Source organism: Rhea americana, unplaced genomic scaffold, assembly GCF_003343005.1.
Source record: "Rhea americana isolate MKP2758 unplaced genomic scaffold, rheAme1 scaffold_257, whole genome shotgun sequence".
NCBI classification, from domain to species: domain Eukaryota; kingdom Metazoa; phylum Chordata; class Aves; order Rheiformes; family Rheidae; genus Rhea; species Rhea americana.
In genome coordinates, this window is record NW_028186376.1 from 1053282 (window position 1) to 1065995 (window position 12714).

Sequence of the window (12714 nt, forward strand, 5' to 3'; positions counted from 1 at the left end):
CCATCTTGCATTGCTACTCTGGATAGCATGCATTTTAAATTAAGCAGGATTTTCTCCAGCAGTGAGGAAGAAAAGGCACAAACCACATTATAGAAGAATGGAAAATACTGATTCATAAGATTGAGTGGTCCAGATACATGCTTTTGAAGATATGTCTGGACGTAAGTCTTTGCCTAACAGTAAAACTGAGGCAAATTCTTTTTTTTAGAAAAATATCCCATTTAAATACAATGTGCTGTAATTAAATCTTCCCTCTTTCCTTGAATGTGTTTACTATTGCTTGTCCAGGAGGAATCAAAGCCGTATGTTTTTCTTTTCCTCAAAGAAGATAGAGCTGTAACTTTAGGGCTACAGTAGTTGACCTTTGTTTTAAATGGAATATACTATTGTATCTGCTTGTGATAAGTGTCAGTAACTGTCATTTTTCGTCTTTTTTTTTTTTTTAGTGGCACGATGCAGACAACATCATTCAAAGAACAAATGGGCATGACACAACAGTTATCTTTTCAGATGAAAATCAAATGGATATGACAACTAGTCACACTGCAGTGATTACACATGATCTGAAAAACAGTCAGGCTGACAAAGCTGAGAAGATAGATATCACAGCATTTCTGGCTAGTTTAAAGTCTAACAATGGAAARTCAGAAAAGAACAAAGAATTTCATCTTTTCTGCGATCCTACAAATCATTCATGCCCATCTTCTGAAGAGAAACCAGATGCTACAACAGTGAAGAAGATAAATTTCAATGAATTTATGATGAGCTTGAAGTCAAATGGAAAGGTGCTTAATCCTACTGAAGGACCTGAAAAAGAGAACCTTTTTTTTGTTTCTTCACAAGTTTTGGAAGACATGACAAGATCATCAGTAAGATATGGATATTCCCATGAACCAGAGGCCACCTGCAATGTAACAAAAATCTTCAGAGGACAAGATGATGGGATGGAAATTACAAAATGTCAGGCATCTGATGTTAAGACTATGTTATCTGGTATTTGTGAGGCTCCACCAGAGCAACTGGTGTGTGCAGATGTTACTGAGGCATTTGTAGATGATGGTATGGATATGACCATTAGTCATACTGCAAAAATGTCTTTTCCCTTCTCCAGTGTTGAAAATCAAAGTCTAAACTTCAAAAAGGATTTTCCAGGCACAGAATCAGATGATAATTCTGTATTAAAGAGAGCATCTAGTTGGCAATTAATTGTTCAGGAGAACCCCCAACTTTGTACAGACAAGAAAATGGTAAATGTTGAAAACAGGCTAGATCATACAGCGCTGCAAACTGTTGAACAACAGGCCAGAACAATGTCTGTGATTCCAGGATCTATTTCTTCTGATACTGCCTTTCAAGGTAATAAAACTGTTGGGTTTAGCATGTGTGATGACATGGAAAYCACTGGGAATTATACGGGTGTAATTGATAATGAGAGTTCTGAGGAAACTGGCAGTTTGTGTAGTAAAGCTATTGAAAAAACACTTAATACAAACTCTTCACTAGCAGAAAACTTACATCCAACTCATGATAATGATAGGGGCATTACAAAAAGTCTAGTATCTTCAGATAATCGATCTTCTATGTCATATAAAAACAGTGCACTTGTACTATCTTCTGTCTCAGATGGAAGAACTGAAAAAGTGACCCAAGATCACAGGAATGCTTCTATGAGTGTTGATTTTGATTCACATGCAAATTCAGTTTCTAATGGTATTTGTAAGAGTAGACTTCAGCACAGACTAGCAAACTCTCTACTTGCTTCTTTGCCAGGTGAGAAGACGATAATATTTTCAGGAGAATATATGGACTTGACTAAAAACTGTGTTGTCAAGGTTGAAAGAGAGAACATAGAAAATGTATTTCCTGCTGATACGTCCACCTCTGTTGCCTGCAAACCTCACTGTCTTGTTAGCAGATCTACCTCTCCCAATTTAAATGACCAGGAAGAAATGGAAATAACTAAATGCCAGGCTGTTATCGATGATCAAAGCACTGGGATAACAGCGGATGCAAAGCAAATGCATTGTAAAAGAATTCCAAGTAAAGATGAGAACAAAAATGTCAGTGACATTGCAAGTTCTTTAGATATGGACAAGGAAAATCTTGAGAGGATGGATAGTGATTTTAAAAGTTGCCATTCTGCAGAAACGAATTCTAAAGATTTTGAGGTGACAGTAGTCAATAAGAAGCTTGGAAAAACAAACTTTCAGGCAAATGGTCTGAGTTCTAGTGCAAAGAATGTATGTTCATTACAAGAGCAAAAGAAGRAAGTCCCCAAGAATGTTGCTGCTAACAGCTTTACATTCGTGTCTCTGCAAAGGCCAAACCTTAATGTATCTCAGTCTTTCCAAAAAACTTATTTGAATGCTTCACTTCCCTGCACAAGTGACAAAACAGCCATACTTTCAGATGATCAAAACATGGACATAACAGAAACTCATACTGCTGCCCTTGATGTTGCTCCTGTTAATACAGTGCTAGACTATGAGAATAATCATAATCAAAGTAATGTAGTATCTAAACAGCTGCAAACCAAGACCTTTTTCTCTGGTGGTTCTAATGTAGATAGAAGTCAGACTGCAGCAACAGAATCTGAGAACTTTGAAATGAATTCAAGCAAACCACATGTTGTTCCTTTTGCTCCAAATGATTCTTTTATTTCCAGTAATGAGCCTCTTCCATCTGGAATTAGAGGAAATGAACAACTCGGAAAAATATTAGGAATGAATACAAATTATGAAAACTCTGACAGGCAAGAGAAAGCCAATACTATGCAGGGAGTAAATAAAATACTGCCAAATGAAGTAGATTCTCTGAGAGATTTTTCAACCAGTAAAACAGTTTCTTCAAAAGAAGATTTTAAAAGTCCTCAATCAGTTGATAGGCTGCACTTGACATGTACTGAAGAGCCAGTACTGGCCAATACAACTGAACCATCTAAGGGAAATTCCCAGTTGCCTTTGTTTTGGGAAAAATCAGCTGTATTTTCCTCTGGTGAAAACATGGACTTGACTGAAAACAGTTCAGTAAGGGTTCTTGATCAAAGCATTGATAATGTTCTACCAGAAAGAAAAGCAGTATCCAGACATGTGATTCCAGATGAAAATGAAACATTGTCCTTAAAAAAAGAGGACATGATAAATGCAGATAGTCAGGAGCAGTCTGAATACAACATGTACTCCTTGGTATCTGTCAAAAAAATATTAACCGTGACTGGCTCACAGCATTTGTCTCGTTTGGGTGAAAAAACTATTATATTATCAGATGATGCTGATATGGACATCACTAGAAGTCATACAGTTGCAGCAGACAATAAAATAATTTTACAGCCTAAAACCTCAAACAGTGACATAACCTTGATTYCTGAAGATAAAACTTGCATTTTTACGTACAGTGATGATATGGAAATAGCTAGACTTGATACTGTTGTAATTGATAAATCTATGGAAAAGGCTGCATCTCAAGGAATGCTAAACATAGCTAATAGGACTGGAAGAAAAAGCTTGAAGGGAGCAACAGGTGAAAAGACTATTTTATTTTCACTGAGTGATGAGAAGAATGACATGGAGCTCATACAGAACCATACAGCTGAAATAGGCCACGAAATTGTCTCACGAGATAAGGTAGCACATTTCCCCCTGTTTTCATTCCATCCTGATAAAACAGTTATGTTCACAAGTAACCAGGCTGACATAGAAATGACAGAGTCTTGTTCTGCTGATAAAATTATCCCAGATGTTCTGTGTGATGATAAACTGAACTTGAATAAGGAGATTGGACAGAAGACTCTTTCAAATAGCAAAGCTACTATGTTTGTTATGGATGATATGGAAATCACTAAAACTCATAATGCAGCTTTACAGAAAATTTCTCTGCAAGGTAGGCAGCACAATCAGTCTGTTCCTTTAACTTCCATTGATAAAACAATTATGTTTACAAGTAACCAGAATGACATGGAAATGACTGTTGATAACAGTATTGAAGGAGTCTTACATCAGGACAGATTAAACCTAGCGAAGCAGGTTGTACAGGATGCTGTTTCAAATAGCAAAACAGTTATCTTTACTTTGCCTGAGGATATGGAGATCCCTAAAACTCATACAGCTGTATTAAGTGATGACATTGATCTACAGGAGAGATGGTCCATTCCGGCCACTTCTTCAGTTCCTGCTGATAAGACCGTTGTGCTTACGCACAGCCAAAGGGATACTGAAATAACTGCATCTCATAAAAATATTAAAGAATCTGAGAACCAAGAAGTGTCATGCAAAAGCACTCAGCAACCAGATTTGCATAGTGCATCGTTAGCCTCTTGCAGAGATGGAATGTCTTCCCCTTGTACAAAAGACTTGAATAGTGACTATCATATAAAATCTAAGGATAAGCCTGACTGTTCCGCTTCATCAGCTTCCATATTTCCTAGTGAAAAAGAAAATATTAAAGGCCACAGTGATGCAATACCAGATTCTGTTTGTACTATCTCGCTTCCAGAAGATGCTTTGGATGTCCATGCACCGCAAAGTCTTGACTGTCCCATGGATAATTCTGTTTCTATAAATGATCAAGATCTAGTACATCTAGAAAAACTGAAATCAAAGAGTGTGTCTTTCAAGCTTCCAGGTAATGGTGTCATGGATTGCAGTGAAGGAAGTAGAGATCTGGTATCTCATGTTTCATGTTCCATCCAGCAGTCAGATTTTTTGAAGAGTGCTCCTGATGCACTTAATACTCAAGGAAACAGAGTTTTGAAAGATGATTCGTCTAGACATGAATATCTAGCTGCAGATTTAGCCATGGATGGATCAAGAATTGTTCCAGTTTCTAACAACAAAGCAAATGAAAATGAGGGGCTATCACCTGAAGAGGAGAAACTTCTAAAAGACTTCCAAATAAACTCTGAACAAACCAGGCAACTTTCGGTCAGTGACATTCCAAGAGATCAAATAGATCCCACTCTTGCACCTGAATTATCAGGTATTTTAAATGTTTGTTCAAAACTGAAAAATATTAGAAGGAAATCTGCAGTTGTCTGTGTTCCTGAAACTACTTCTATTAACCACTGGCCTAAATTATCAGCTCAGTCAGAGGATACTCTGAGGTTAGGAAAAAGTACTGCTGAAGAGCAGAACATGTGTCTTGAACCTGGAGCTGCTCCCTTACATGCAAACTTAGGCATGGCCCTTAAGGATAAATACCAAGGAATAAAAGTCCCTCTAGGTATCTTTCTGCCTAAATTACCAAAAAGAAGGAATCTTTCTGTTTCTAGTGTGCAAGACATAAATGCAAAATCTTCAGGCAAAGCAGAAGCACCAGTTTCAGAAGTAGGCCCAGACAACAGTGAAACCCCAGATGACAACAATTCTAGTGGGCAGAACCTAAGCCTTTCTCAGTTTATAGCAGAAGAATTTCTTCCTCTCTGCCCAGAGGAAATGGATTCAAATGAATCTGTAAGCTCTGAACTGGAAGGAGACTGTAATGAGATAAACAAAGAAATCTCTCACAGTGAAAGGACTCAATCTGAAAAGACAAAAGCCTGTAACAGTCCAAAAAGAGTTTTGGAACACGATGAAAAGTATCTTCCACAGCTAAAGAAGCTCAAAAAGGATGAATGTTTGGATGGTGAGGCCTCCCAAGACTTGCAGGTGAGCCTAATGCCTTATTATCAGGAGGTAGTGATAGGACTTCTGTTTAAATTTTGGGGTGCACACTTACATTCAATGCACACATGGATAGGTTGTCTTGTTTGTCTTAACCATCTGTTTGTTATGTCTTCCTCAATATTTCTCTTGTTTTGCCATCACAAAATGAAAGAACTACACGAATGTATGAAAATTTCCTGAACCATTAAAAATGGGCAGAATAAGGGATATATTAATTTTACATTATTTTCTCCATAGTACCCTGTAAATCAGGAATAAATATTCATAGTCTTCTGAACTGTTTGCTAATTATTGCTTAGGTATAAGGAGTGAGAACGACCATAAACAATTATTTAAAGTCCAAATACAGATATTTAGTTTAGTTTAAACTAGACTTATTATAGGTGGCACAAATAGCCACGGGAACAAGAAAATCTGTGCAAGTTTGGATAATTAATCTAGCTTTAAAAATAAAGTTTCTACTGATGTTGATCAAAATTCAAGTTCCAAAAGCTGGGAAAATGTGCTGTGATGGCTACTGCTCTGATTGAGAAGTGGAGGATTCTGAAGCTTCACTTCCTGTAAGTCAGGTTAAGAAATGGCTTGAGTAGCCATATGCTGGTTTGTCATGCTGATTTAAATGTTAAATGCTAAAAATGAAATAATTCTAAAAATCAAAAAACAACTGTATAAACTACTGTTGGTATTCTGGTATTTTTTATATAACCATGCCAATTTATTTTTGTTTTGGTGTTTTTTAACTTGCTTAATTTTAGGTTACCTCTGGCACTGTCTCTAAAAGCCAAGTAGAAATTCATGAGGGTGAAGATCCTCCAAATCAATCAGCTAAAAGCCCTGATTGCACTCAGGCCAACACCAGCAGCTCTCTGGATTCTGTTAAGGCTGACACAGAATTAACTAGTAAGACTTATTCATAGTAATTGCCTCAAAACTCTTCAGTTCTTTTGGTTTATTCAAGTCAGAGCCTCCTTGTAGCATGTATTTCATCTGGGAAAGYTAACACTGTTGTGCTACTGTGGAATAATTTTTTTTGTCAGACTTAACTATATATAGTGTCCTGGCTTCCTGCCCAGCTAGTTCACATGCTTTTACATTCTGGCTGTGCAAGAAGCCAAACTGCTCTAGGAAAGCTGAGATGGGGRAAAAGTAAGTAGCAGAACTGAAGTACAGCTTTGTTTGCAAAGGGTGGGGGGGAGGCAATTTAGATACTTTAGAACAGTTAAAGCCCCAGTTCAAACTGTAGTGGTCCAGGGATGATCTTAAGCTGGTTCCATGCAGAATCAGTCCACATATATCCAAATATCAATACTGTGTTCTTAGAAAGAGTCCTGAGAGTACACTGCAGGGGCATCCATCTGGCTTTAAGTGGATTCAGCTTGCATGTTTTAGCTCTTGCCAGTTAGCTGATACCTCACAGTGAGGCAGAATTCTGCCACTCACCTGGTCAATGATATCTCATCTCCATTTTACAATGGTTTTACAAAACCATTTTCAATTTTGCTCCTGCAGCCATGGAAACTTCCATCTTACCCAGTGGAGGCTGGATTTTTTTTCCTTTTAATGAAAAACTAGCTCTTGGTGGCTCAGAACCTGAAAGCCTTGTTTTTACCTTGAAGGGTTCTGGCAGCTCAGCTGCTGTTTGGTCTCTGTCTACCTAAGATGCCTTACGTGAATTGGTTGGAGTCTATTTCTCAGATTTATTATTGTTTAGTTTATTAATCGTGGCTTTTCATTCTTAGAAAAGTGAACTCTTATTTCATTACTAATCTGACACAAATTTATATTCCAGCATTACATTTTTGATCTAGTCCTTCTTATTTGACAAGTGAATCCCAAGTAGTTGTTCCCTCAGTAACTTTGTTCAGCACCAGAAACAGACATAAAGGTCAAATKCTACGTTAAAATTGCTGTTTTTCCCAGGCAAGTGAGCTTATGTTTGTATTTCCATATAAATATTTCTAACTACAGCAATATCCTTTCTGTCTAGTTCAGCGAAGCAGTCAGATGGAATCCCAGCTTCTCACAGATAGTATTTGCGAAGATAATTTATGGGAGGTATGTAAATAGCTGAAAGATACTAACTTCTTGTCATAACAGGAACAATATTTGTATGAGTGTATGCAAGTAAGCATTCTTGTTTAAAGAATGTATTTATATTTGTACTGACTTTTGCAGAAATTACAGAATGGTGTTATCACAGTTGGGGAGTTTTTTACACTTCTTCAAGTCCATATTCCAATTCAGAAGCCCCGGCAGAGCCATCTTCCAGTCAATGTGAGTATCTGTCCTCTGAAATGCATAATACCGTTGACCTTAAATTTTATTCCTCTTTATGTTATTTTATTGTTTTTTAATTGATCTGGATTAAAGACCATTAAATTAGTCAAGAGAGAAATCAGTACCACCTTAGCAAACCTGTTAAACAACCAAATGCTTCCTCTTTTATCTCTGCTCTTCACATTTGATGTGTTTTTTTTTTACCTCCTCACTATTGAAAAATGGAACAGATTTCATTCAATCTTTATGAAGTACCTCATATTCATGTTTGCCCTATATATTTATACAAGAATAAGTCTTGGGTTTTTTGAGATTGTTTTAAGTGTGGCAATTGGAAACTCAGTCCTTCACTTTATCTTCTTACTGTTACCATCAGCCGCTAAAGTTGGAATTCTGAAATGCTACCCTACACTTCTATTCCGTGTTCTACAGTCTTCTTTATAAGTGCTTTACCATCATGTTACTGTGCTCTTTATTCCTACCTCTTACGACTGCTTTGCCTGAGTTTCCATTAAATTCTTGCAGGCATAGGAACAACTTTTTTCTGCATGCAGACAAGTAACATGATGGTAGTAACTTGATGCTGCATAAGACAGTAATCTTTTTTACTTTGAAATGATCCTGAAAACAGGGCAAGAGGTGATTCTGAAGTGAAGGTTGAAATTGTCTTAAGAGGTAGTTTTGGGACAGAGGGATGCCTTTTATTGATCTATCTCATGCAGCTTAATTCTTAAAGCAGAATTTCTTATATAAATCTGTCTTAAGGCTGTCTTTAACCCCTTACCCATAACTTATCCCATTCCTATTCTGTAAATGGAATGTAAGGTTTATATTCATGTTGTTCTTGTTAAAACAGTAACTTTTGAGTTCTGTTCTTCACAGTGTAACAGCTATAACTGGCAAAGACAAGAAGGGATTTGTTTTCCTTTTTACCTTAGTAGTTCTGGTACTTCTTACCACACTTAGCTCTGATAGCTCTTTTGCTCCATGGTATCTAAAAGAATGTTGAGATCTGCGCAAAAACTTTACTTACTTTTAGTTGTAACATGGTTTTGTTCATTTAGCATCTGGATTGCTTCAGTCTGCACACAATTAAAAGGACTCTTTCTTCAAGCTAAGTTTACTCTATACCTGGATTTAAGTTCTCCCATTTTTCATGGTGAGGAGGAAGAGGAAGTATTGGGAAAAACTGTCCAAATCTAAAGAACTGTGCTTAATTTTAGAGCGTATCAGCTTTCCAGTATTTCTTCCAGCAACTCCAATTAAGACTTCCCTATTACCGTATCTGGTTTAGGCTTTCCATGTCACTTCCAGCAGTGTGGTAGAAGAATTTTCAGGGACAATCAATTTTGCTATGCAAATTCTTAAACAAGTAACAAGTTACAGAAGTTGGGTTTTTTGGGGGGGGGGGGGGGGGGTTGGGGTTTTTTTTGGGGGGGTGGTGGAGGAGGAGTGGTGGGATTTTTTTTTTAGTCTCTCCTTGACTTTGGATAGGCATTATAACCTGTATGTTTTACTGCAAATTTGAAAGTATTCAAAGTACGAATTTTTGCACAGACTTGAGTTGTAACACTTTTACTTTCAAAAATTGCTAAAAGACATTCTTTTATTTTTCCTCCAATTTGAGAAGAAAACTGCCCTAGGACACTATTTTAATAGCTAGTATGTTTCCTATCAACTTGATTTTTACATTTTACAGTTATTATGCCAGTATTTGTTTTGAGTAAAGGTACCTTTTTTTTCCTTCTCCTGTAAGCATGTCTGAAATGCTAGTCTTCAGAGAGCTTATTTGTACACATTTGTGCAGCCAGTTGAATTTCTAACTGGGTGCTGGAATTGTTCTCTCTAATCCATCTGGTTTTCCCAAATAGCATTCCTTAAAAGATTATGTAATAAAGTGAATTAGCTGTTTTGTTTTCCACACATGGGTGTTATACTGGGGTGGAAAACTTTCAAGTTTTACGAATAGAGAATATTTGATTTGTGAAACAGCAATGCTTAGCATTTATTTACTAAAGTATATGGGAAATTATCTCAAATATTTCAATTTCCTGCTACTTAGTACAATCACTGCTGGCACAGCAAATGGTGTACCAGGGACTGTAGATAAGCTATCCTGGAAAGTGGAAAAAACTAAGCAGTGCCTGCATAATTTAGAAGTAGTTTGTCAGGTTCTTCTATGGCAATAGTTATTCTACAGTACTGGAAAACTTTCCAGTAGTGTGTTCAATGTTAAATAGGTCCTAATGATGTTTGTTCTTCCTTCTCTGAGAAGAACRAATGCATGGTATGACTTAATCTTTTGGTAGGGATTTTCAGTATGTTTCTATGTTACAAGTGTAATAGTAAAATAGTTACTGTGTATGAAAAGACATGGCTAAGAACATAACTTTCCCATGGTTAGTGGTTTATYTGTGACAATTTTCTATCTGTGAAGTTTATTCTAGTGCTTCAGATTAACTCCTTAGAAAACTGGCTCCGGTATAACTAAGTCGTATTCTGGTAACGTATCATGTTGTTGGGGTAAAGGTGTCAGTGGAATATTTGGGTTAGAAGTTTAGATATCTTCTTGGATTGAAAGTAAGGCCTGAAACTGTGGACCTTGTTTTGCTAGTGCTCAGAAAGCCAATGCACGGAGCTGAGGATGGATTTGATGTGTATAGTATTGTGTGCTGCCCTTGTTCATTTCCTTCATTGCTGACTGAAGCAAATATTTGTGAGTCAGCTTAGCAAGAACAAGGAAATCAAAAGTTCTTAAGTTATGGACCAAACTGTTATTAATGGTGAATATGCCTCCAAAGCAAGCTATGCTCACTGCACTGTGGTTGTGAGGTCTTTAAGATATGGTCTTCTGTCTTCTTGGGAAGAGCATTACTTGTTCCATGTCAAGGTGTAAAGAGAAAGGTTAAAAAGCTAAGGGGAGACAGAGACTGTGGGGATCAGATGAGTTGACTTTCTTCATGTGAAAAGTCTATTTTTAAATTCTTTAAAATTCTGATATAAAAGAATAAAAGCTGATAAAAAGATAGCTAATGAAAGTATCTTCTTCTATTCTAGAGCATTCTTGTTAGCTGGATAACGTGCACATATTTCTTAGGTCTCCATTTTAGAAAATAAATCACACTCAATTTAGTTTTTTGAGCAATAGTGATGAGGCATATGTCCCAGCAAGAAGGCCACATCTAAATGTGAGGAAACATGAGGCATAAAAGTGAAATGAATTATCTAAGGCTATGTTATTACTTGACTCATTGAAATGAGACAAATCTAAAATGAAGAAAATGGTTTCAATAGGTCAAACTGCCTCCATTATTTTTTTCTGTTCTGCACAATAAAAATTCCAAGTTTCTTGCTGGCTTCTGTGCATAAATGATTGGAAGCTTGTGTTTCTGAAAAGTATGCATCTTTCTTTTTCTCTCTTTCTTCTCCTCCTCCTATTTTATCCTTCTTTGTTTTCCCCCAGTATGCAGTGAGCACACCACCTACTCCAGAAGACCTAATTTTTAGCCAATATATATATCGCCCCAAGCTGCGTATTTATGAAGAAGATTGCCAGGTCCTTTCTCAGATGATAGATGAGTAAGTCTATTTTTTTTTCATTCACTAGATATATTAGTAATTTTTTTTTTCAGCTCAGGTTGCATGAAGAATGGCCTGAAGAAAGTTAATACATTATATATGGGGAAAAACAGAGAATGATAGGTAACCTCCTTAATGCTAGCACACAGTTTGTTATGTAGTTATATGACACTGGATAAAATCTTTAAGAGTTGTTTTTTTCATGGAGATAATTAAAGTTCAATTTTCCTCAAATAATTAATCTTTTATTATCTTTCAGTTGCACATCAGATGAGTTAAACTTTTATTTGATCAAAAAATGATCAAATATAGGAAGCAGAATCATAAATTAGTCTGTTGTTTGCTCTAATTTTTTATTATTTATTAGATTGAAACAGTTTTCATGATTTATTTTCTTATCTGGGGATACTTCTAGTCTGGTTCCTTATGCCTGCTACAATTTAAGTGCTAAATCAAAATTTATGATAAAATGCAAAATCAATAGAAATGGGGCTGGAAAAAAATCTTACTACACTCGTTTTCTATTTTGTCATCCTTTTAACCCTCCACTTTGTGTTCAGAGCTACCCTTAGCAAAAGGACTATAGAAGGAACATTACATCATGCACTGCATTTTAACAAGCATAGCCCCCATATAATCAAGACTTTTGAGGGTCTCTCTAAGATGTAACAGCCTACTAAATAAAAATATTTATATTTCCATGTTTTAATTAGAACAGGGGAACAAGGTGTACAAATACCAATGTGCTTATTTATGTGTATAGTGCAGTTGCAACAAGCTTTTTTTTCTCTCTTTTTCTTTCTTCTCTCCCCCTCCCCTCCCCCCCTTTTTTTCCACTTCCTAGATTAAAACCTTATGCAAGTGTTCAGGATCAACTCCTGGTGAATGTGAATAAGAGTCTGTGGGAAGTGATGAGAACCTGCTCTGATGAAGAGGTAATATCGTATGAAGAGATAATATTGCCTTTTACATAATGAAGTAAAGTTAATTTAGGCATTCAGATAAAATAAGAACCAGAATGGTCACTGACTAACAGCAGGCAGTTAGGAAACGAAGGCAAAGTATTTTGTGGATGAAAGACCTCCATGAGAACTAGAATAAAGTATTACTTTCTAATATAGCAGAAGATTTGAGTGAAGGGACGTGCGCCCTTTCTAACATAGTAGAGGGAATATGTTGCTATAAAATAGAAAAACTT

The 12714-nt window shown here is 36.5% G+C and overlaps 1 protein-coding gene across 5 annotated transcripts in view; it reads left to right on the forward strand.

Moving 5' to 3' along the window:
- KNL1 (kinetochore scaffold 1) overlaps positions 1-12714 on the forward strand; it is a 31333-nt gene that overhangs the window by 10007 nt on the left and 8612 nt on the right. For 4 of the 5 annotated variants that reach the window (XM_085307371.1, XM_085307373.1, XM_085307372.1 and 1 more), the window contains 6 exons: positions 447-5642; positions 6416-6560; positions 7648-7715; positions 7836-7934; positions 11401-11516; positions 12361-12451. In XM_085307371.1, coding sequence (XP_085163497.1) covers positions 447-5642; positions 6416-6560; positions 7648-7715; positions 7836-7934; positions 11401-11516; positions 12361-12451 — 5715 coding nt within the window. The remainder of the gene's footprint in view (positions 1-446; positions 5643-6415; positions 6561-7647; positions 7716-7835; positions 7935-11400; positions 11517-12360; positions 12452-12714) is intronic. The other variant, XM_085307370.1, reaches the window with a different exon arrangement.